At 43.5% G+C, this 25,684-nt stretch overlaps 1 protein-coding gene and 1 non-coding gene across 16 annotated transcripts in view; both read right to left on the bottom strand.

Moving 5' to 3' along the window:
- The window catches only part of LOC126278161 (skin secretory protein xP2-like), a 522,599-nt gene that overhangs the window by 78,688 nt on the left and 418,227 nt on the right, over positions 1–25,684 (bottom strand). For all 15 annotated transcript variants that reach the window (XM_049978142.1, XM_049978182.1, XM_049978060.1 and 12 more), the window contains one exon: positions 17,176–17,272. In XM_049978142.1, the coding sequence (XP_049834099.1) occupies positions 17,176–17,218 (43 nt within the window). In that variant the 5' untranslated portion in view covers positions 17,219–17,272. The remainder of the gene's footprint in view (positions 1–17,175; positions 17,273–25,684) is intronic.
- Trnas-cga (transfer RNA serine (anticodon CGA)) lies at positions 20,799–20,873 on the bottom strand. Its single transcript has one exon. It is a non-coding gene; the product is annotated as a tRNA-Ser (tRNA).

Raw genomic sequence — 25,684 nt, 5'->3', positions numbered from 1 at the left:
CCCAGTGATTTTAGCGACTTTTCGCGGATACTATAACTGAACGGTAGTGAATTTCTTCGCCTGTCTATGCACAGTACGTTATATTTACGTTCAGCATCAACTGCTAGTCCGTGCACTAATCATCGATTCCCTACAGTTCGCTAGAGTCTTCTGGTGTTGCTGCCTTATTATAGGTAACTGCATCGTTGGCGTGCAGCCTCATGTAGCTTATGACGTTACCCATGGATCGTTAACGTATACAGGGTGAAAAGTATTTAAACCGACAAACTGTGGGAGGTTGTAGGGGACATCAAAACAAATATTTTTCCCAGTGTCATTTTTTCCTATGAGTAGTATTTAAACCGGTAGAGGAATATCTCTCTGGTGGCAAATTAATTAAACTAAGAAACACTTTTTTATGATCTAGAGACAACACATTAACACAACCCAATTTCAATTACAGCAGATTTTCAAAAATGCCTCCGTTGACACGTAAACAAAGATTACACTGCCGGATCATGTTCTGTCTGACACGGGCAAAAATTCCAGGAGTATCTTGAATTGTTTCTGCTGCTGCTGCTACTATCAGGGCAACCAGATCCTGTTCTGGTGCAATAGGAGTTGCGTAAACAAGGTTGAGCATCTCTCCTCTCACAAAAAAGGGGGCATATCTGGGGATCGAGCAGGCCTTGGTACAGGACCACCTCTGCCATTCCACGTTTCTGGCAACCGTCGGTCCAGGAATCGACGCACACGACGACTGAAATGTGCCGTCGTCCCATCATGTTGGAACCACATGCGTTGTCTTGTAGGGAGCGGGACGTCTTCCAGGAATGATGGCAAAGCTCTGGTGAGAAAATTGTAATAGTGCCTGCCATTTAATGGCCTAGGTAGCAGATGCGGCTCAATTAAACAACCCCCAACAATACCGACCCACACACTAACGAGAACCGCACGCGATGAGCGCTAGTAACTGTGGCATGTGGGTTATCCTCACTCCAAACAAGCGAATTGTGCATGTTGAAGACTCCATCACGCCCGAACGTTGCTTCATCGATAAACACGGAGGATGGAAATGTAGGATGCATTTCACACTGTTCCAGGTACCACTGGGAAAACTGTGCTGTGGGTTCCAGGTTGTGGGCACGCTGTAAGTGAAATGGACGTAACAATTGCTCTCTAAGGACTGTTCTTACATTCGTCTGATTCGTCCCCATGCTACGTGCAATTGCACGAGTGCAGATTGATGGATCCCGCTGCACATGCTGCAAGACAGCTTCCTCAAATTGCAGCGTTCTTACTGTGCGACGGCGTCCCTGTCGAGGTAATCTGCTAAATGACCCGGTCTCACGCAGACGTTGGTACACAGCAACAAAGATCGTATGATGCGGGATACGGCGATTAGGATATCGTTGTTGATAAACCCGCTGTGCGGCTCGTCCGTTGTGGTGCGCTACGTAGTACACACGAACCATATCAGTATACTCACTCCATGTGTATCGCTCCATTAGTAAACAAAGACAATGCACTACTACACTGGTGGACAGCAGTTGCCTACAACTGAAGAACGTAATATACCCTCTAACAACAAAAGATCGCAATAGGGCCTCCACCGGTTTAAATATCCTCATAGGAAAAATGACACTAGGGGAAAGTATCTGTTTTGATGTCCCCTACAACCTCCCAGAGTTTGTCGGTTTAAATACTTTTCACCCTATATTTAAACAGTAACGGCCTTATCACATTTTCTACCTTGCTCCTGAGGCACGCCTGTTGGTAATGCGTCAACGATTTTGAGTTGTTGTTGGTGATTGAAAAAATCTGCACGTGCTCCACGCATTCGAAGACATCGACATGGAGAAAGGTGAAAACGTTGTATTCTCCAGTAAGACGCAACTGGGAGCGTTTCTAGAGAAAAGAGAAACAAGATTTACCAGCGTGCTTCTAGCCACAACTTCGGTCATTTACTAAAAGGGTGAATCTGCGCGCTGGATTCAACAGGTCGAGGCTGCGAGACGGAGCCGGCAGTGCCTCCATTTAATCTCGGGGCCCGGCGTTTAGACAGGAAGGCCTCCGGCGGGATCGATGGCCGGCACGGAGGATGCTGCCGGCACAAAGCCCGCCCACAATGGCCCCGCGTCGCCGCTTCCGTGGCCGCCGCCGCCGCCGCCGCCGCCCCCGCTCGTCCACCAAACGAAGGGCGCCGAGGGCCAACAGCCCGCAACACACTACTACTACTACCGTTCTTATGGCGGTCACAGCTCATCATTCAGCCGCAGCAGCGAAACGTGTTCGCTTCGACCTTTGCAAAGCACCGGTGACCTACATAGCTTTCGAAACTGCAGAATTCGCGTGCCTTGGACACAAATATTTGAACAAAGAAATGGTTCAAATGGCTCTGAGCACTATGGGACTTAACATCTGTGGTCATCAGTCCCCTAGAACTTAGAACTACTTAATCCTAACTAACCTAAGGCCATCACACACATCCATGCCCGAGGCAGGATTCGAACCTGCGACCGTAGCAGTCGCGCGGTTCCGGACTGAGCTCCTTAACCGCGAGACCACCGCGGCCGCCAATATTTGAACAGGTAATCTCTTTTAGCTTTACAGCCATCACCTGCTGTTATATAAAAAAATAAAATAAAAAAGAGAAATAGTGAGTCTCCACCCTCAACATCTCCAGCTCCTCACTCAAAATTAAACCCTGAAGCTGAAACTTTCGTCTCAAAGCTTGAATTAAAAGGGACACAGGAAGTAAAAATGGTTGATCTTTGTATTCAAACAGAACCTGAAGAAGAAAATGAGGAGCATGACGGAAAAGCAGTTAACCCAGGCTCACAGCCTCAATCTTTACCCAGAAGGAACAGCTCTGCTCCTGTCCCAGGGAGTCTTCCAACTTTTACCCTGCAAGACAGCACAGTCACAAGCACCACTACGAGCACAAGTATGGCACAGCTGCAAGACGATAAACCGGCTGTAGGAGCGGACCCAAGACGGATCTATCCCAACTTGGAGTTCGCGATGCAGCTATCGCGTCTGGAGCAACCAGCGATCCTCACTACAGCTTTGAGGCACGTCGTACGCGTAGGTCATGAACATGGCAGAATGGTCACCTTCACGGCGATGGAGGCTGTAGATAGAATACAGCTGAAGTCAGTGAATCTTCCCACTGATTTCGGAGCCCTGCGTGACCTGGTGAAGAAAGTATTTGAGAGAAGAGGTGAAGAATTCAAGCTGGACGAAATTTATGCACAGGCTGTCCTAGCTAATGGTAGAGTAGCATTCGACTTTAACAAATCATGGCCTGAATGTTACTTTCACACTTATTTTCCTTAATGACAACCCTAAATTCAATCACGGTAGGGCAGCTAAACACTCATAATAGTCGGTTGGTCATGCAGGAACTCCGAAAAGTAGTGGAGGAGAGGAGACTAGATGTACTCTGTCTACAGGAGCCATACTACTGGGCCGGGCAAATATCATTCATGTCGAAAACATGGCAAACCATCTTTACAGGAGAGGAGCCAAGGGCGTTAATAGTAATAACAAATAAGGCCCTCAGAGCCACAAAAATAGCGCAACTCTCTGATTGCCACTGTAACGTCATCGAGTTACAGTCACCCGCTGGGATATTATATATTGTCAATATGTACTTTCAGTACGGGGGAAATTTCGAACATTTCATAGAACATCTCTCCAGGGTAATGATGGCGTTACGTGGGCGTAAGGTAATAATCACAGCAGACATGAACGCGAAATCCCCCCTATGGCACAGCGGCACTAGGGACGAAAATGGTGAAAGGGCAGAGGAAGCAATAATGGCGTCACAGCTGGTGGTAGTAAATAAAGCAGGGAACCCCCCCACCTATGCAGGAGGAGGGGGACAAGGCACCAACATCGATGTGACGTTAGCGTCACCGAATGCTATAAACCTTATCCACAGCTGGAATGTGATAGAGCACGCTACCACAAGCGATCACAACCTGATTACTTTTTGCATAGGAGATGAAGAGTGCCGCTGGGACCTGGGGTGGGAGATTCAATATAACTATCACAAGACAAATTGGGAATGCCTGGCTCAGGAGTGTGACGTTCCTCCGTTGCCTGAGGGTGGCCTGGATGTCGACAGGTACGCCGAAGAACTGGTAGGCTCCATCGTTAGGGCGGTAAAGGTCGCCGTGCCAACCAGGAGGAGGGCCGTGGCGGCCTCACCATCACCATGGACTGCCGAACTGGAAGGTATGCGTCGGTCTGTTAGACGGGCGAGGAGGTACTACCAGCGAAGTGCCGTCTGGCAAGAGAAGCAATACTGGCTGCAGCGCTACAGAGATGAGAAAGAAAATTTTCAAAGGGAATTAAAGGAAGTAAGAACAAGGAGTTGGGAGAAGTATGTGCTAAATCAGCTCGATACCGATCCCTGGGGAATACCCTACAAACTCGTAAGGGAAAAGGTTAAATCCCCCGCGGTTCTCTCGACCATCCGAGATGGAGACCGAGTGACAGAGTCGTGGAAGGAAACTGCTGAAGTTCTCCTGCGCACTCTGCTACCGGACGATGATGAACATGATGATGATGACTCTCAAAGGCAAATCCGCAGGGAGGATTCTCTAGAATATACCAATAATACTAGAGTGTACCCTTTCTCTGAAGCAGAAGTCGCAGCACATATCAAATCATTAAAGAAGGGGAAGGCGCCAGGACCGGACGGCATTGTAGCAGAGGTGGTACAGTTCCTCGCCCCACAGCTGGTGGCTCCTCTAACGCGGCTCTTCAATGAGTGTCTCACAGCTGGGAAATTTCCGAGAGTATGGAAGACTGCAAATGTAGTAATCATACAAAAAGGAAAGGACAAGGACCCTATGGATCCCAAATCCTATAGACCTATATGCCTGTTAGACACCATGGGGAAGCTGCTGGAGAGGCTGCTGGCGGACAGACTGACCGCACATAGGATGCTGCGTGGAATGAGTGACAGGCAGTTCGGCTTTAGGCCGGGGCGATCAGCGTCTGACGCAATCGCCCTGGCGGCTGAGGTCTGTGGCTCATCCACGCACAAGTATGTCGTAGGCATCATGGTGGACATCAGTGGCGCCTTTGACAACCTCTGGTGGCCCTCGCTCTTCTCACGTTTGCGTGAGATGGAGTGTCCAGGGCCCCTGTATGGCTGTCTGAGGAGCTATTGCATGGACAGGGAGGTCTGGCTATCATCGCCTAGCGAGAGAGTAAGTAAGACCTGTACGAAGGGGTGCCCCCAGGGATCGGTCCTGGGGCCACTCTTTTGGGACGTAAACATAGAGCCCCTGTTAGTCAGGTTACAACAATGTAGAGATGTGCTAGACGTGATAGCCTACGCTGATGACCTCCTCCTGCTGGTAGGTGGCCGTAGCCGAGAAGACTTAGAGCCAAAAGTGGAAAGGTCAATGCAAATTCTCCAGGAATGGTGCCGAGAGGCAAAAATGAGAATTGCACCACACAAATCAACATATCTTCTACTAAAAGGCAGTCTGATAAGAAATCCAACTGTCAGGATTGCGGGAGCCCCAGTTCTCCGGCGACGCGAAGCTAGGTATCTTGGAGTAATAATAGACGAAAAATGGAATTACGCGACGCACATAGAAATGATTGCCCAGCGCGCGATAGAAATCCTTAATAACTTAATAAACATAGGACATAAAAGATTTCACTTACCCCCCCACCTAATAAAATTATATCATAATAGTATTCTGACTTCCTTAGTAGGGTATGCCAGCGGGGTCTGGGCACACAGGCTCACGAGGGTGGCGCCTGCCATGGCCGTGAGGAGGGTGCAGCGAAGTATGCTACTAAGATCTGCTGGGGCATACAGAACTACTCCTGGGGGGGCGTTGCTAGTTATTATGGGATTATGTCCCCTTGATATAAAAATTAGGGAGCAGGCAGCGTGGTATTGGGTAACAAAGGGGAAAGTTGAAAAGACTAGGGAAATCATGGGTGTGCAAGTAGGGGACAAATACGCAATCAAGAGAAGGGGGGAGGAACTATGGCAGAGTCAGTGGGAAGGGGAAGGAACTGGGAGACGAGTTTTTGAGCTACTTCCAGATGTTGCAGAAAGATTAAAAATGGGATACTTTCAGCCAAGTAGGGGTCTGCTGCACTTCCTGACAGGACATGGGCCATATCCGGCATACCTTTGCCGATTTGGTAAACAGGCGACACCAGCGTGTGACTGTGGTGCTCCGGAAGGAACTCCCGAACACGTCATCTACAACTGCACGTTGTATGATGGAGTGGCAAGTGAACTTAGAGCGCAACTTCCTAGCCAAGATACATATACCTTGCTGCGGCGTGCCGACACGTTCAGAGTCCTCAACAGTCTGGCAAATGAGATTTCAATGAAAGTCATGAGGGACTTTATTAGGGCAAGGAACTAATCAAGTACCAAACCGAACTTGACCGAGTTGCACCTGCACTACCGCCAGGCGCGGATCTGGCCAGCCATTTCATGGCTGGAATCCGCCGCGTCTTCGGACAAGGATGGCAGGTGCACTACCCGGAATTGGAATTATCGCACAACTATTTTTTGAGTAGAAAGTAGTTTAAGTAAGAATTAGAAATACTAACATACTAACAGGTAGGGACTGCAGTGAAGTTAAAGTCGTAGCCAGCCCAGTGCCAGGGGCACGCCCACTGGGGTTAGCTCGGTGGGCAGGCTAAATAACAGTAGGTTTGTATGCATAACTTCTGGCACATACTGTAACACTGCAGATCACACTAGAATAGTCATGTAAGGTAGTCTAACAAGTAACTTATTAATCATGCCCGTAGTTAGTGCCACACAAGTAATACACTGCCAATTAGTAGTTTGTAATAAGGACCCACTAATTATTTGAGGTGGTGGGTTAATAGTATGGGAATAGTTTCTTGTATTTGACTTTTTGTATCATACTTAGTTATATATTAAGATGTTGTATAATTAAATTAATGTTGTTGTATTATTAATAAAGTTTTTTTTTTAAAAAAAAAAAAAAAAAAAAAAAAAAAAAAAAAAAAAAAAAAGAGAAATAATCAACGACCAAGAGAGGACACGTAGTTTGCGACTATGTGTCACTGCATTTAAACGAAGACGGCTGTAAATCAGAAAAGGGTTATATGTCCATATAAATTAATTTATCTCCAGTACTGCGAATAGTGCAGGCCTACGCGGTATTGTAATATCTATTCGTCTCTAGAGCTAGTGCTCATTACTCATACAGATGCGAAGTGCTAATGTGACATGCTCGCACGCTGTATTCGCGTATTTAGGTCAGCTGGCGTAATGCGAGACTTCAGGCTGTATAGATACCAAAGACATAGGACCACCTTTCTTACTTCTGACTTTCTTTGAACAGGTTATACAACGATGTCTAATAACGACTGTGGTATCGATAGCTAAGATGCCATACGATGCCACGGCTTAGCTCGGAACTACGACAGTCACCGACGACAGCGCCCTCTAGCCGGTGCTGTGGAGCTCTACGAGCTCCGCTCAAGATTCAGCCCATTTCATGAACGGCAGACAGCTGGAACACGTCACTTCAGATTCGCACCTAAGTACTAAGTTATGTATGCCTTGTGAATGTTCATGAACCAGTAAACCACTTTTACTCACTCGCAGTACCGATGTGTTTTACCTCACCTGCTCCTACTCCTACTCGCTTCCTTCATTCGGCCAACCTTTCAGTTTGCAGGAGCAGATCCACGCGCCGCCTTCCAGGCGGGATACAAAAGCGACAGTTCACCATTTGAACTTCAGTTTTATATCTTTAATACACTCATCAAAAGAATTTTTGCATCTCACTCGATCCCAGAACTCTTGAAGATAGACGTTGACTGTGGATATTGTATCACAGAGACAGTCCCTCTGACTGTTCAGAGATGTCACTAAACCCGCCCAAAGATGTAAACAACCATGCATGAGCAGCGCCTATTACACGGAGGGGGGGTCCGACAGCCATTCAGTTCCAGTCATTCCACCAGGAAGGAGGTAAACGGCTCGTGTTGTCCTTAGTTCAACCATGCCTAGACGGTCAATACCGCCGTTCGATCGCGTCCGCATTGTTACTTTGTGCCAGGAAGGGTTCTGAACGAGGGAAGTGTCCAGGGGTCTCGGAGTGAATCAAAGCGATGTTGTTCGGACAAGGAGGAGATACAGACAGACAGACAGACAGACAGGAACTGTCGATGACATGCTTCGGTCGGATCGCCCAAGGGCAACTACTGCAGTGAATGACAGGTACCTACGCATTATGGCTCGGATGAACCATGACAGCAACGCCACCATGTTGAATAATGCTTTTCGTGGAGCCACAGGACGTCGCGTTACGACTCAAACTGTGCACAACAGGCTGCATGATGCGCAACTTCACTCCCGACGTCCGTGGCGAGGTCCATCTTTGCAACCACGACACCATGCAGCGCGATACAGATGGGTCCAACAACACATGCCGAATGGACCGCTCAGGATTGGCGTCACGTTCTTTTCACCGATGTGTGCGGCATATGCCTTCTACCAGACAATAGTCGGAGACTTGTTTGGAGGCAACCCGGTCAGGCTGAACGCCTTAGACCCACTTTCCAGATAGTGCAGCAAGGTGGAGGTTCCCTGTTGTTTTGGGTGGCATTATGTGGGACCTACGTACGCGGCTGGTGGTCATGTAAGGCACCGTAACGGCTGTACGATACTTCAGTGTCATTCTCCGACCTATAGTGCAACCATATCGGCAGCGTGTTGGAGAGGCACTCGTCTTCATGAACCACAATTCGCGTCCCCATCGTGCACATCTTGTGAATGACTTCCTTCAGGATAACGACATCACTCGATTGGAGTGGCCAGCATATTCTCCAGACATGAACCCTATCGAACTTGCCTGGGATAGATTAAAAAGGGCTGTTTATTGACGACGTGACCCACCAACTACTCTGCAGGATCTACGCCGAATCGCCGTTGAAGGGTGGGATAGTCTGGATCAACAGTGCCTTGATGAACTTGTGGATAGTATGCCACGACGAATACAGGCATGCATCAATGCAAGAGGACGTGGTACTGCGTATTAAAGTTACCAGTGTGTACAGCAATCTGCACCACCACCTCTGAAGGTCTCGCTGTATAGTGGTACAACATGCAATGTGTGGCTTTCATGTGCAATAAAAAGGGTGGAAATTATATTTGTGTTGATTTCCATTCCAGTTTTCTGTACAGGTTCCGGATCTCTCGGAACTGGGGTGATGCGAAACTACTTCTGATAGGTATAGTTTCTTACATACAGGACATTACCTACAACTCAACGTTTTCCCGCAATAAGTAGCAGTATATAGTTTGTATATTTTAAGAACATTTATGAAGTGAATGAGAAATGCCCTTGGAGGACGAACCTTGAGATAGTGAGTTACTAAGAAAGTCTGAGCACGTCCAAAGTGTTGTCCAATAGTGGAATGGGTCTCTACGCCGTAAAAACAGCCAGTACATCGGCAAAGTAGCATATTTACCCCTGTTCTTAAAAATATTTAATTATATGCTTAATTAATGTTCATTCAGTATTTTTGAGAATACATTTTGGAAGAAGGCTTAAGCTTTATTTAAAACATGATGACACATATGGGATTTACCTAGTTGTAGGATAGCAGATACAACACCCCGTGGCCACAGATGGGATCAATCAGAGGTGAGCGCATTCCCAGACTCTGGAAGCTGGGTGATGTCTGCACAATACAAAGTATCGATAGTACTCTAGTCATCAGACAGTGACAATGTGTCTGCACTGGCCCTTACAATTTTAGCAATATATTTCAAAAATACTTTTGGTGAGGAACTGAGAGATCTCGGATAGTATAGAGAAGGCATGCGCAATGATATCTGATTTGGATGGCGATTCTGAGAATTTATTTCGTCAAAGCGTAACTTGTGTCTCCTACTAGAGTTATAAACGCCGCGTGGCACTTTACCCAAATGACGGTTTGAGATATTTGATCGATACTAACAAATGAACCGCGTAGTATTTTTGCGAACATAGCGATCTATTGAACACTGTGGAAATTGAGTCTTAGTCAACTGGCTCAATCATGATTTCTTAAGACAAGGCCATCGGTTCGATTTAGATTCGGACTGTTAATGTGTGGTATGAATTTTCTGAAAAGGGAAGTAATCGCTTAACATTAAATTGTATTCCATGAACAGCCCGTCATAAACATGTACTTGTAATTAAAATACAGACTCTCTTGTTACTTTACTATTTGAAAGTATACATCAGTTGTTTTTCAAAGAACTTACGTCAGCTAATAGAGAAGCTAATCCCGAGGTGTAGTATGAACATGCAACAAATTAATACTAAAAATGATGCAATCTAGAAACCTAAGCAATGCAGTCTTCCACAGCTTTCCTTCGCCAAGGTACTTTGTCGCCCTAAGAACAGGCAGCGGAATATGTGGAGCTTAGTGAGGTAACAAACAGTCTTGAAGCAGGAGGAAGAGTGTTTAACGTCCCGTCGACAACGGAGCCATTAGAGGCGAGGCACAAGCTCGGATGTGGGAAAGACGCACACGGGAAGGGGCCATGCCCTTTCAAAGGAACCATCTTCGCACTTGCCTTAAGTGATTTATGGAAATCACGGAAAACCCAACTCTGAATGACCGGACTCAGGTTTGAAACGCCGTCCTCCCAAATGTCAGTCCAGTGTACTAACCAGTGCGCCACTTCGTTCGGTAAAAATCTTGCAGGAATATTTTGCGAAGCAACTGGACACCGTGTCGCCGCTTTGGTCTGGTCCAAATTTGCCAACGTTTCTTTGTTTCCTTCATATTACACTGTGATGAGGGTTCATTTTCCTCTATCTCAGACAATGTCTCGGTATTAGCAACGCGTTTCTATCAACTATCAGGACCTAAGCTGGATGGCAGTCTGTCACTCTAGGCTGATCACTGAAAGCTTTGGGTTCAAATTAAGGACAGATGTCACAATGAATGAGAACACACGCTCCGCCACGAGCAGTATACTGTGCTCCGGAACAAATATTTTCAATACCGTACAACAATTACGTAGCCATTCAATGTAGCCACTAAATATGGCGCTCTGTCATCGTAAACAGTACCAAAGCTTAAGGAAAATCTAGAGCAAACTTCACTTTCATCGCATAATGAAATAATAGTTGAAAAACCTGACAAAACTTACATTCAGACACTTATCGAAATTTTAAGAGCACTGACGAGTGTCGGAGGAACTACGTGACGGTGTGTACTAGAAACATACCCGATTTTTACTTCGACGGCAAATCATAGAGCAACATATTCATGTAAAAAAATCAATAGTATATTGTTCTAATCACATTTTTTAAGAACCATTGCAGATTCATCATTACTCATTCCATCTGACTGAATATCCTATCAGCAATCACTTTTTCACTTTTAAGTGATTTCAGATTGGTTTAACTTTGCAGCTAATAATAAACGTCAGTTTTACGTCCTGGGGAAAATGAAAAGTTTGAAAATCCTTTTCTTGATGCACAGAACGGACAGCTGTAAACGTAGCGGTTCATTTCTTCTGTATTTGTTTTGCGAGGCGCCTGGCATCTGTTAAAATGCAGTGTAATCTGCTTCGCGCCACACATTCAACCATCGGTGTGTTACATTGTCAGAACGCCGAGGCGCGTCGCTGCAGTCTGCGACAAAAGAAGCACGGCGGGCGGTGGAGGGGCGGGGGCAGCACGCGTTGCTCTTTTGTTTGGCGACTCCCGCGCTGCCGAGGCACCGATAAAGCGTGCCAGCCAAAAAGGACAAAGGCTGGCGGCGAAAAAACTGCAGCTCGCGCTCATGAAAGGAGCAGAGTGATTTTTGTGTTCCCTATGGTGTATGTCCACATGCACAATGCGGTAATTAAAATATTCAGCAAGGAGAATAGGACGAAGCAGAGTTGGGACGTTTTGCCGAGTGCAGTCTGAATAACACCCTTCAAGTTGTCAGTTTCGTCCTTTGAGTGCGAGTGTCCCATATTACAAAGCACAAAATAGTCTGACAGTCTTCAACAGTAAGTCTGTAGTTTTTATTAACATTTTCCTGCAAGGACTTTGAACATTTCAAGCACAAAAATGCCTATTTAGCCGAAACCAGTTTTACAATAATAAATATGCTAGACTATGCTAAGTTCATAAAGTTACTCAGTACAAAAACAAACAACAACCATTTCGTTCTAAAATGACTACACATGCGAAATGCAGGATGTTTCTAAGTTCTTGTGGCAAACATCTACAGGTGATCGATCATGTCATGGGGAACTTTTGTTAGAAACATGTTCTCTGAGGCTTTCCGGCGACGCTACGCGTCGTTTAAAACTGGCTACGCCCCTCAGAGGCAGCAGGAAGTAAGCAGCCGGCAGCGTTTATATGGAATATGTGTTACCTATCATCCAGTCTGCCGCTGCGCGTGGAAGGCGGTAGGAGGAGTAAAATTGATTCGCTTCTAAAATATAGTTCCCCAATGAGATACTCTGATTCCTAAGGTTTTCTTCTTGAAAATCTTAATCAGTTTACTGGGGTAGGTAGTATGCTGCACACCTGGTTGGTAGTTCGGTGAAATCTCGTCGTCCCTGCGCTGGGGAATACTATAGGATGCCTAACATCATCACTGGGAAGCGTCAGCGAACATTTTGTCTCTGGCAAAAGTTGTTTCCCATGCCATGATTTGTCACTCCTAGACGTTTGTCACAAAGACTTTGAGGCACCTTGTACACTGCACATGATGTAACGCTGTTAGGGTTGTAAAACTACTGTAGGCTAGCGTACACTGTCAGAAGCGAGCGTAGACTACGGTAGTTACTCTAGTAGCTTTGTTCAGTCAAGATAGTAACCACATTACTAGTATGTTAGGCGTGTTGCATTTCTATCGGGCGTTACCTCATTTCAGTCGCTTTGTTTGGATATGTGATCAGTCTTGTAGTAGATTCACCTAGAAACTGAAAGTGGTGAATTGTCTAGGAACTCAGTGAGGATATATACAGGAGCTCATAACCTACAGAACATTTTTGTTCTGCGTAGCTATCCTCCTGCCTGTTACATAAACATTTTGATTTGTAACTTGGAACAGATGTATGATGTAGCAAAAATAAAAAGACAATACAGATTTATCATGTAGCGCTAGAAAACGCAATTTCCTCCTAAGAAGTAAAATTATTAAAAAGCAAAACAAAAACATATCTAATAACGCCTCAATATTGCGTCGAGCTTGTATAAAACATGTTGCTGTTCATAAAAACATTCGCACTTATCAGTAGTAACTGGAAAATCTTGCCTTTAATTGTGATGAATAACACTCCACTGGGTACAAAATAACACTAATTATAGATATTTTTATGTTTGTACACGTAAACTGGGCTTGCATCAAAAGTAATTGCACTGGTTGCACAAAAATGCAAAAGCTACTCGATAAACTAATTTTTATTACATGTAAAATATAATTTATATGATAAAATCATCTCAGGTTGACAGCCGAGTCAATGCGTCATTCTCCGGCAACGTTTCAGCAAGTTTCTTACTTGTCATCTTCAGGTGAAGCGAATTTATATTTTGCGGTGACATACAATGCACAACGGAGTAACACTGTGTTCCGTGCGGTTCTAATTATAAGAAAGAAAAAAAATACTGAGAAGTCATCGTCTCCCAGTTTCTCTCACATACATTCATTTATGTCTCGTCCCTACCAATGCAACCAATCCTACCACTTACTGCGTCATTTATGTACAGTACCGTAACTATCGAACCGTAGTTTTGGTGGAGCGGAACTCCAAATACAGAGAGAGAGAGAGAGAGAGGGAGAGAGAGAGAGAGAGAGAGAGAGAGAGAGAGAGAGAGAGAGAGAGAAATGACTAATATAAGTATAATATGTATATAATAATTAATGTTTCTGTTACTGTCATTAGATAAAGACATTCCTTGTACCACTACTGCCTTTGGACATCTTCAAGATGGCTGCATTATGTTTATAATACGTGTTTCCCTGGTGAGTTAAAGGAAGAGCATTTTGCGATTATATTTGTGAAAAATGGCAAAACAACGAAGAGGACATTGCTAAATTTTTGTTGAAAGCCACTGTGAATAAAACTGTTAAAGTATTTTCAATCGATGTCCACAGTATAACTACCTCGAATTCCACAGTTTTGTTTTGGAGAAGTCCCGTTTCAGGTTATGAATTTTGTCCGTCGTTTATGAGGGTCATTAGATTCCTAAAGCGCGATTTAAAACCTTGGCATGTGTGATGAACAGGATTGATGCTCAAACAGCTCGTTATTCAGCTACCTCATTTTGCCAATTGTCAAAGTACTTACGTGAACACATGCCTTGTCTTGACGAAGGCGTAGTTTTCTTCATGCAGCTGAACTAGATGACTTCGCCAATAGTCGCGACTTACTGTTTTATGCTTTGCAAGTCAATAAAAATAGTCCCTTCCACATGGAGTACTTCGTAGCAGATGAAAACGTTTTCTTGTGCATTATCATCAGATTCCATTCGTTTCTACGATTGGCGTTTCGTTCCTGGAACGAAGCGCTAGACCCATTTCTTAACCACAGCAACAAACCAATCCTCAAATTCAGTTCGATGTTTTTAAATGTGTGATTGTATTTACTCTTGTCAACGTTCGATAAGTACATTACCGATCTTGGCCAAAGTTTCCTCAAAGTTAATTCTTCCAGGAAAATATACACGGCTCGGTCTTCTAATATTCTTATGGCGTCACTTATTTTACGCACTTAATCGTCAACGTCTAATACAATTATATGCACTTTGTCACTGTTTTCTTCTATTCTCCTTCAAATAAATCGCCTTCAGTCTTCCATTTCATAACTCAGAAATCTTTACAAGCAATTATTGGTATATGGAGTACTTTATCTACCATTACAAGAAATTAATGATTTTACGTATCTTCTCCTGTAATACATTGGTCTTAAGTGTACTGTGTAACTGATCAATGTGTTTCTATTCATAGAAATTTGTTATTTCCGCTGCCTGGAAGTGGGAACTGGAGCCCTCTCTTCACTGAATAGCATTTAATATTTTAGTAATGAAAAGTGCTACAAGAAACATTGAACGACGAACTTACTGGGTGAAACCGTGATATAAAAAGTGTACAACGAAAAAATTGTAATTCAAGATCAGATTTTGAAACAAGTTCAGCATTTCAATTACCTAGGAAGCTATATTACTTTTAATGGAGGTAAGGATGTAGGTATTACGATAGTTAGTCAATAAATAAGGCGCAAACGCCAGAATTTCGAGTACCGTTTTAAATTTCGCGCCTGTACGAATTTAGAAGGTGGCAGCACATGTAACGTGGAAGGAAGCCGATACACAGTATTCCGCGGTCAAAGACTAATGATCTGCAGTCAGACCAAGACGGCAGGTGTGCCATGAACGTGTACACGACTACAACAACGCTATTTTTGTGAGCCGATGGAATGTCCGCATATCACGTCTGTAGCGAAATTCGCCAAGTACATGGTTATAATTGCAGTTCATGGAAATTTTTGTGCAACTGGGTACGTAAAAAAAATAAATACAAAATCACGAACATGGAGCGTCCTGGCCGCCCTAGTTAATGATGGCACCTTGTTTCCCTCTCTAGGGGTATTACGCTACCCCCACGACACATCGATCTTGTGGGTTCCAGCGTATTAAGAAATCAAATAAACTTAATGTTGAAAAGGAAAATAAATTTCAGACTTGTACACGCGGCTCTGATGTCTCTATCCCAGTTGCGACTTATTTACTGACTCACTCTCGTAAATTAAAGAGAGATCAGAGGATATATTGCAAGAACAACATTACAAAATACTGTAAGGAACACAAACATAAGTTCTGTAAGATGCTGGCTGTGTAGGTTTCATTGTACGGAAGTGAAACCTGGGTTATGAGGAAAAAAAAAAGCTAGCAATCTTCTGCGGACTTGATTTACTCGACTTGTTTCCTATTGTTCCTGTTGGATCATAGGGCAGCAGTAAAGACCTTCCATCTGGTTCTGTTGGCAGCCAAACATTTCACTTCACTCCATTTTTTACCAGCTTTCAGAGCTGCTTCTTCCACCGCTCTTTTCCACGTCTTTTTCGGGAGGCCACGTCTACGTGTTCCTTGTGGGTTCCAATCCAGTGCTGCCTTTTCAACAGCTCCTTGTTCTTTGCGTATTGTGTGACTAGTCCACCTCCATTTTCTTTCCTTTATTCGTTCACGGATTGGTCGCTGGTTTGTCATCTCCCACCATTCGTCATTTGACATAACATCTGGCCACCTCACATTTATAATTTTCCGAAAAAACGGGTTTATGAAGACTTGCAGCTGGTTTACAACCATGTTTGTTACCTTCCATGTTTCGCAGCTATACAGGAGGACTGACTTTACGTTGCTATTGAACAAGGGCAGCTTGGTTCGTCTCGAGATGTTCTTATTACGACAGACAGGGTACAGTTGTACAAAGGCTCCATTTGCCTTCCGTATCTGACCCTTTAGATCCTCCTCGGCCCCTCCATCTTTACAGACGGCGCTTCCTAGATATACAAAGGAGTCTACTTGTTCCAGTTCCTTTCCATACACTGTTGCTTCGCTTGTTTTTCAGATCGAATTCTCATTTCCTTAGTTTTCTGAAGATTTATTTTACGTCCTGCAATTTCTGCTTCCTCTTTCAGTATTTCCAACTTTTCTCCCATGTCACGCAATCGTTGCGAGAGCAGACAGATAGCAGAGTCAAGGTCTTCAAGCCTGCCTTGCATTCCCCACCGAATACCTCTTCTCTTGCCATCAACAACTCTTTTCATTAAGCTGTCCAGTACCAACAAGAACAAGGTAGGTGGCAGAATACATCCCTGCATGTTCTGGGGGTTGGGGTGAAATTTTTACGAGCAGTGAAAGAGTTCACGAAGTTTGACCGGATCCCTAATGAAAAAACTGGACAAGAACTGAATATTTTTACAATAAATGACAAAATAGAATATAAACAAAAGTGGAAGGAGCATCTGGAACGGATGGAAGAAACAAGGATGCCAGAGATGGTCTTATAATACAAACCCAAAGGAAAGAGGAACGTGGAAAGGCCAGTTAAAAGATGAAACGGAGGCCAGAACAGATCGATAGACCTAATCTGTTAAATTCAGGTAAAGATGAAGAAGATAAAAAGCGGAACGACGAACAACCAGAGCAAACTTACCAGTTGTGATCCAGAACCAATGCATCCACCAGTGAACTGTCATGGCGAGAGGGCCGACATCAGCACGCCTTCAGCACCGCAAACAGTGGCAACACATCTGCAACAGCCAGGACAGCAATACTAAGCAAACAAAGGGTAACTTGTTCCCGGTGCTAATATAGATAAAAATAAAATGCATTTTAGTACGAAAGATGATCTGTAAAACGACTTCACAATGCCTGTGGCGAACAATGATGTTCACCTGAGGCAGCGTTTTAACTCAATAATTTTGTGCCGAGTTCGGTTCATTTACTGGAAGGGGCGCACCACGGTAGCCTTACGATGACCGACGACATCTCTGGAAGGAGGCTCACATGATGCTCCAGTCTCTGTTCTGCTTGGACGATCGCAGGCACAGAACCTCGTTCTCCCATATGCGTGGCCTAGGTTTCTGTCTAAATGGAGTCAACCAAGAATAGAGTACTACCGTTCTTGGCAGCTAAAGCTATACCATTTGTCTCGTCTATGGTCTGAAGGTTCAACTTCGGTAGCAGAGAGGCTAATAGTGAGGAATTTGAGGTGTCGTGGAGAAAACACATTGGTACTACTCGATAAAAATCCATTGGAAGAATTTCAGAAATAATATTCCACTTAAAAATGTAATTCTCTACAATATGAACTGCTCTCATGTTTATCCTTTTAAACGAGCAAACGGCTAAATGTACACCAACCAAACTGTAATTCATACTGAAGTCACAACTAGGTGACTCATGCAAATCTGATACTGTTCAGGGTAACTCATTATGTGAGTCCTGGGAATGTACTTTACCGTAGTACATTCCTTGAGCGTGTAGGTTTGGTCTTCTTTGCACATGATACATTAATCGCCTTGAATAGAGATAATAAAATGGATTCTGCATCTTACCATCCCAAGGGGTACTACCGAAAATACAGCTGAACCATATTTTCGACTGGAATGCGATGTTAGGGACAATTCGAAGATGAGAAGAAATTGTACGTCTACTCAAGGGGCAAAAGCTGCATAACTGCGCGTCATAGTATACAGAGTATCCAGGTTAATCATATAACAATATAAAATGTAACAAATTGAGATGTAACTGAGATATTTATTGGCGGCTTGCTTCTACAAATATGGTAACTCAAAGTATGCTCTGTGTTTGCTTGTGGCACCTGGTACGACGTGCGCATTCGTGTAATTGCTTTCGTAGAAGCATCTCAGTAGCCATGTGGCCTCCACAACAGACGGTGTTCTGTCTACTTCCTCTGCCAGAGCTAACGTCGCCTACACTGTTCCGTGCCGCGCGGGGGGAGCCGTGCGGTCTGGGGGCGTCTTGTCACGGTTCGCGCGGCTGCCCCGAGTCCTCCCTCCGGCATGGGTGTGTGTATGTTGTCTCTAGTGTAAGTTAGTTTAAGTTATATTAAGTAGTGCTTAAGCCTAGGGACCGATGACCTTAGCAGTTTGGTCCCGTAGCTCTTACCACAAATTTCCACATTTTACACTGTTTCGACTTACTTAACAATCAAGAAATGAGACAAGAGTCTTCGGGAAACCAGAAGTTTGCTTTCGATGTCGGGCCATCACGCCAAACACGCAGTTCAGAGGCTAATGCTGAATTAACCCGTACGTCTTTCCAGAGGAAACCTCAAAGTCAGTCCACCAAGCAAACAGGCAGTTACAGCTATGGTGTTCAACAGTGCACGTTGTCGTCTATAAAAGGTTGCGTCTACTGGCGCACAAACTGCAGCTTCAGCACAGAATCAAGTCAGACGACAGGCCGAGACGGAAGGCATCCACTGAGACGATTCTGGAAAAAATGGGTGACAACGAGGTATTCCTCGATTTCGTCTATTTCTCGGACGGGGCTACATTCCACACTTGCGGCATCTGGGAAACTGAATCCCTCCCACATAGAGACAGAGTGCGAATGTGACCCTCCAAAGGTGAATTTTTGGTGTGGATTGCTGAAGGACAGAATTATAGGCCCATTCTTCTTCACTTAGACATGTTGCACCTGTAACTTCCTCGTGACATGGTCTTTCACCAAGATGGAGCACCATGCTATTTTGCGAACATCGTGAGCGATGTCTTGGATTGGGAGAAGTAGACCATCGATTGCTTGGCGCCCTAGAAGCCCAGACATTACGCCACTTTTTTTTCCTGCAGGGGTTTATCAAGAATCGAGTGTACCAGAAGCAAGTTCGTGATTTACCAGATCTGCGCTATAGTATTCGTGAAGCTATCTCAAATGTTACGCCTGCAATGCTGCAAAAGACTTTGAGAGAAGTGGAATACAGACTAGATGTCTATCGTCCCATTAATGGTGAGCATTTCGAGGTATCATAGTTGAGTAAAAAAACTGAGTTATATACTTACCGTAAAAAAATCTCAATTACTTCTCAAGTTATTATATGTTAACCTGAATATCCTGTACATTAATGGCTTTGGGGATTATTTAATTGCAGTCTCATACTTTCCGCTAATAATTCCCTTTCTTAGGATGAAGGTGTCACGTCGGAACCATACTCAGGTCCAAATCCGAAAGTACGGTCCTCAGCGAAGCACAACGCTTAGAACTGAAAGCACGTATATTACGCACACCAATGTATATCCAGGACAGAACTGACCTCCTGCACCTAATGTGCAGCTATTTGCACAAACACTGAATATTTCAGAATGCTGATATTTACACAAACATAAAATATTCCAGAATATACTAACATTACAAACATAAAATAGTTCCAGAACCTTTCAGAAAGGCAAATTGTAAATAATATTATTACCAGTGGTCGGGTTTGAACTGGTGACCAGCACTAACCACTACGGCACCACAGCTCGCAGCAATACGTTAACCGAAAGCAATCTTGGAAATATCACTAAAAGTATCAGTCTTGTAATAAGAAGTCTTCATTTTCAATGCAGACAAATTTAAACTGAATGTTTCAAGAAACATAATAATGGCCTAGTCTTTGATTAATTCTGGTGAATTATCTGCATGCCCGACCAATTTCCACAAATACTGCAAGAATATGAAACTTAACACAGTGGTATAGATGCAGTCGTCGATATCAAGAACAGCGGGCATTGAGTCACGGCTATCACTCCGGGAACATGCGGTTTGTCTATGAAAACGGTTGCTAGTGAAACGCTGTTACGGGCTGCAGTGGTACGCCACTAAACGAGTGAAATCCATATCAACTGGAGTAACAGCTGATATATCATGTATGTACTGAGAGGAGCAGCACGTATAGTTACAATATTGGCTGACTCGTCAGAGTATCACAGGGATATCAAGTGCCGCACAATGAAAGACATCTCATATCTTGACGGAATCTACTTTTATTATTCGAGCACCTTCTAGGGTAACATTTACAAATGGTCTTGAACAGTGTACATGTAGTTGCTGAAAGGTGTGGTGAAGAGAAAATTTATCTAATAATAAAAAGCAGAGGCATACAAGAATTTTTTTCCCTGTACGCATTATTAGTAAATGGGAAGGGAAGAAACATCTTAATCATTATCGCAGAAAAAATTCCTGTCCACTGTGCGTCCCACTGCAATTTGTCTTATATTGGCATCCATTAAAAATTAATCCATAATTTGAAACTTCCTGGCAGATTAAAACTGTGTCCGACCGAGACTCGAACTCGGGACCTTTGCCTTTCGCGGGCAAGTGCTCTACCAACTGAGCTACCGAAGCACGACTCACGTCCGGTACTCACAGCTTTACTTCTGCCAGTATCCGTCTCCTACCTTCCAAACTTTACAGAAGCTCTTCTGCGAACCTTGCAGAACTAGCACTCCTGAAAGAAAGGATATTGTGGAGACATGGCTTAGCCACAGCCTGGGGGATGTTTCCAGAATGAGATTTTCACTCTGCAGCGGAGTGTGCGCTGATATGAAACTTCCTGGCAGATTAAAACAGTTTTAATCTGCCAGGAAGTTTCATATCAGCGCACACTCCGCTGCAGAGTGAAAATCTCATTCTGAATCCATAATTTGATGTTGAAACAACTGATATGAACTATCTCCAAACCAATAAAAACGTTATTTATAAAGTGTGATAATGTAGTCAGATAAAACTCTGGACAGTAATGGTCCCAGCAAATTAATAAACGGCATGAAAGGCTGTAGAAGGAACAGCTGTTTGTAAGTAATTCCAAGCAAAATAAAGACAGTTGAAATTTTAATATATAAATGAATACAAAAAATTGTCTAATATTCCCAACTAGTTTCATTAATTACATTCACTGCTTTTTCCCAACACTGGAAGCAAAACACACACACACACACACACACACACACACACACACACACACACACACACACAGAGAGAGAGAGAGAGAGAGAGAGAGAGAGAGAGAGAGAGAGAGAGAGAGAGAGAGAGAGAGAGAGACCGAAATATGAAAAGCAGTGCTTTAAACATATTCCTATACCCAGACTACGCCCCAATAATGAAAGTTATATATATACATAAACTTTAATCATCTCCGTAAACTAAATGGTGATGAGATCTTTGGAAGTCAGATTGAGGAGGTGGCTTTCTGCGACAAAGGTCTGGTCCAAGCTATGATGGTGAAAAACATGATTCTGAAATAATTATCCTTCAGATGTCTGGAGAGTCAAACTGTCCTACACAATAATAAGTATGGACATATCCCACTGGCTACGTTGCAAGAACAATCTCTGACGTGACTACCTTTTCTAAGTTTTTTTCGCTTTTTTCCCTTTGCTCAAATGAAACACACTTCCAGTGCTTAGCAAAAATATTTTTATGTGAATACCTGAAGTATCTGAGAACCATAACAGTTATGGAAGAGAAGACTACGTAATAAGAAAAGACGCTACACATTGTATAAGCATATAAAATATGTGCTCTTGGAGTGAGTGTGTTCAAATAACTGTCCTATTACGCCGTTTTAGAGTTTCTGTGGTTTCACGATATCAACGAAGGCGGATGAGGTCTGCTTTCCCTCCTCGTCATTATAACCCAGTAGAGCACATCTCAATATACAGAAGAACAGCTGCTCCTCCAGGGATTGCAGAAGCACAAGAGGAAGAAGTACTTTAAAGTGGGAAGGTAACCATTCAAGAACGAGATGAAATTAATGAATATAGATGTAAAAAAAGAAAAGGTTAGATTATAGCGGCCAGTAGATGATGAGGTCATTAGGGACGGAACACAAGGTTGGACGCGGAAGGAAACAGTGGAGACCTTTCAAACGAACTCACCAGATATTCACGTAAAGAGTTTTGCGGAAATCACGTCAAATCTTAGTCTGGACAGCCGAACGAGGTTTTGAACCGCTGCCTGCCGAATACGAGACCATTTTCTTACCACTGCCTCACCTCGCTCACTAACATACAGGGTGTCCCAGGAGAAGGAATGATCAGTATTCGAGGATTCGAGGATGTGACAGGAACGTGCATTGGAAGAAAAAAAAGGTCGTGTAAATATGGACTGTAAAATATACAGCTTAAGACCTATAAGCGTTTGTTCATCTTAGCTATTGCGAAACACATCTCTTCTACTGAACAAGTGCTCATAGATCTTAATGCATGCATTTTAGAGCCCACGTTTACAAGACTTTTGTTTTCCTTCCTTTTTCTTTCCTTCTCCTGGGGCACCCTATAAATTTAATTATAGATCGATTACATTAATGAAGTTATTCCTCGAGAATAGCGTTACCCATGTGTGGATCCGGTACTGTGTTCTGGGATGGTGTTATAAGTTTCCTTACTTTCTTCCTGCCACCTCCAACGTAGTTTGCTATCACTCCCATTTTTAATGCTTGACAGTGTCTTTGATTTTAATAACAAAATATATTGAAGTGTTATTATTATTTTTTTATTATTCCCATTTAAAGACAGCGTTTGAAGTTGAATACCTGTATGATGATTGTTTATGATTTTTTCTGAGCTCAAATTTTCTTCATGTGTTCACTGTGTTGTTTCTTTCGCTCTGCTGTTCATTTGTATCCTAGTCTCTTCTGTGTTGTGATGTCAAATTATGTTTTATGATGATGTTTCTGAATTCAGTTCTATTTCCGAATCGTTTACTGTTAGGTGTGCTTGTCTGAGGTCCTCTTCAACTTCTTTTATCCATTTTGTTTTTCCCCTGCCTGAGTTGATGACTTTAAGAATGCGCTTTGAAATTCTGTTTCATTCACCCTTTGGATATGTCCGTAGAACTGCATTTTTCTTTTCCTTATTGTATCCGTAATGATGTCTGTGTATTTATGTAATTCTGATGTTGGTCTCTTCTTCCAGATTCCTTGCTCTTGTATCGGGCCACAAATTTTCCTCAGAATTTTCCTTTTTTGTTTCTCTATTTCTTTGATTTTAGCTTGCCCATTTATTTGTATTGTTTCAGATGCATACAGTGCCTCCGGAAATACGACAGTGTTGTAGTGCCTCTCTTTTGCGTTAATGGTTATGGACTTTTTGTTATAATAGTTCCATGTGAGTTTATATGCTTCATCATCATCATCTTTTAAGACTGATTATGCCTCTCATCGTTCAGTCTGGAGCAAAGCCCCCCTTATAAAATTCCTCTATGATCCCCTATTCAGTGCTATCATTGGTGCCTCTTCTGATGTTAAACCTATTACTTCAAAATCATTCTTAACCGAATCCAGGTACCTTCTCCCTGGTCTGCCCCGACTCCTCCTACCCTCTACTGCTGAACCCATGAGTCTCTTGGGTAACCTTGCTTCTCCCATGCGTGCAACATGACCCCACCTCATAAGCCTGTTCGCCCTGACTGATACATCTATACAGTTCATTCAAAGTTTTTCTTTGATTTCCTCATTGTGGACACCCTCCCGTCATTGTTCCCTTCTACTAGTACCTGCAATCATCCTAGCTACTTTCATATCCGTCACCTCAACCTTGTTGATAAGGTAACCTGAATCCACCCAGCTTTCGCTCCCATACAACAAAGTTGGTCGAAAGATTGAACGGTGCACAGATAACTTAGTCTTGGTACTGACTTCCTTCTTGCAGAAGAGAGTAGATCGTAGCTGAGCGCTCACTGCATTAGCTTTGCTACACCTCGCTTCCAGTTCTTTCACTATGTTGCCATCCTGTGAGAATATGTATCCTAAATACTTGAAACTGTCCACCTGTTCTAACTTTGTTCCTCCTATTTGGCACTCAATCTGTTTGTATTTCTTTCCCACTGACATTGCTTTCGTTTTGGAGATGCTAATCTTCATACCATAGTCCTAACATTTCTGATCTAGCTCTGAAATATTACTTTGCAAACTTTCAATCGAATCTGCCATCACAACTAAGTCATCCGCATATGCGAGACTGCTTATTTTGTGTTCACATATCTTGATCTCACCCAGCCAGTCTATTGTTTTCAACATATGATCCATAAATAATATGAACAACAGTGGAGACAGGTTGCAGCCTTGTCTTACCCCTGAAACTACTCTGAACCATGAACTCAATTTACCGTCAACTCTAACTGCTGCCTGACTATCCATGTAAAGAGCTTTAATTGAATGCAAAAGTTTGCCTCCTATTCCATAATCTCGTAGAACAGACAATAACTTCCTCCTAGGAACCCGGTCATATGCCTTTTCTAGATCTATAAAGCATAGATACAATTCCCTGTTCCACTCATAATACTTCTCCATTATTTGCCGTAAGCTAAATATCTGGTCCTGACAACTTCTAAAGAGGCCTAAACCCACACCGATTTTCATCCAATTGGTCCTCAACTAATACTCGCACTTTCCTTTCAACAATACCTGAGAAGATTTTACCCACAACGCTGGTTAAAGAGATACCTCTGTAGTTGTTACAATCTTTCCTGTTTCCATGTTTAAAAATTGGTGTGATTACTGCTTTTGTCCAGTCTGATGGAACCTGTCCCGACTCCCAAGCCAATTCACTTATGCTTTTTGTAGTTTTTTAATTCTTTCCTCATTGGCCTATAGGTTGGTCCCCGATGGCGGGATGATTTATCCCAGGTACTTAAAATGTGGTACTTGTACGATTTTCGCACGGGTTGTCACAATAGGCAGTTTGTCTTGTGGCACTCTTTCTATGTACTGGGTTTTTTCATATGAAATTTGCAGGCCAGTTCTTTGTGCAATTTCATGTAATTTCTCTATGGCGTTAGTGGCTTCTTTTCTATTATTTGTGAGGATTGCAAGGTCATCTGCAAAAGCTGCAAAAGCTAAACATTTCACACTGAATCTATTATCTTTTCTAATGCCTATTTGGATTCCTTTGACTTCTTTTTCCCATGTCCTGACAATTTTTTCAAGAATCATATTAAAGAGTAATGGTGAAAGTCCGTCACCCTGTCGCACTACAGTTTGGATTTCAAATGGTTCAGAGATGAAGTGAAGTGGGTGCTTCTTTACAGGACGTAGGGGAACGATGCGGGAGATCCGCACCGCCGTACTAGGCAAGTTCCTTATAGAGGTGGTTTGCCGTTGCATTCCTCCGACCGTAATGGGGGTGAATGATGATGATGACACAACAACACCCAGT

The sequence above is a fragment of the Schistocerca gregaria genome, chromosome 1 (assembly GCF_023897955.1).
Source record: "Schistocerca gregaria isolate iqSchGreg1 chromosome 1, iqSchGreg1.2, whole genome shotgun sequence".
NCBI classification, from domain to species: Eukaryota; Metazoa; Arthropoda; class Insecta; order Orthoptera; family Acrididae; genus Schistocerca; species Schistocerca gregaria.
The sequence above is the reverse complement of the archived record's forward strand: the minus strand, read 5'-3'. Positions and strand labels throughout refer to the sequence as shown.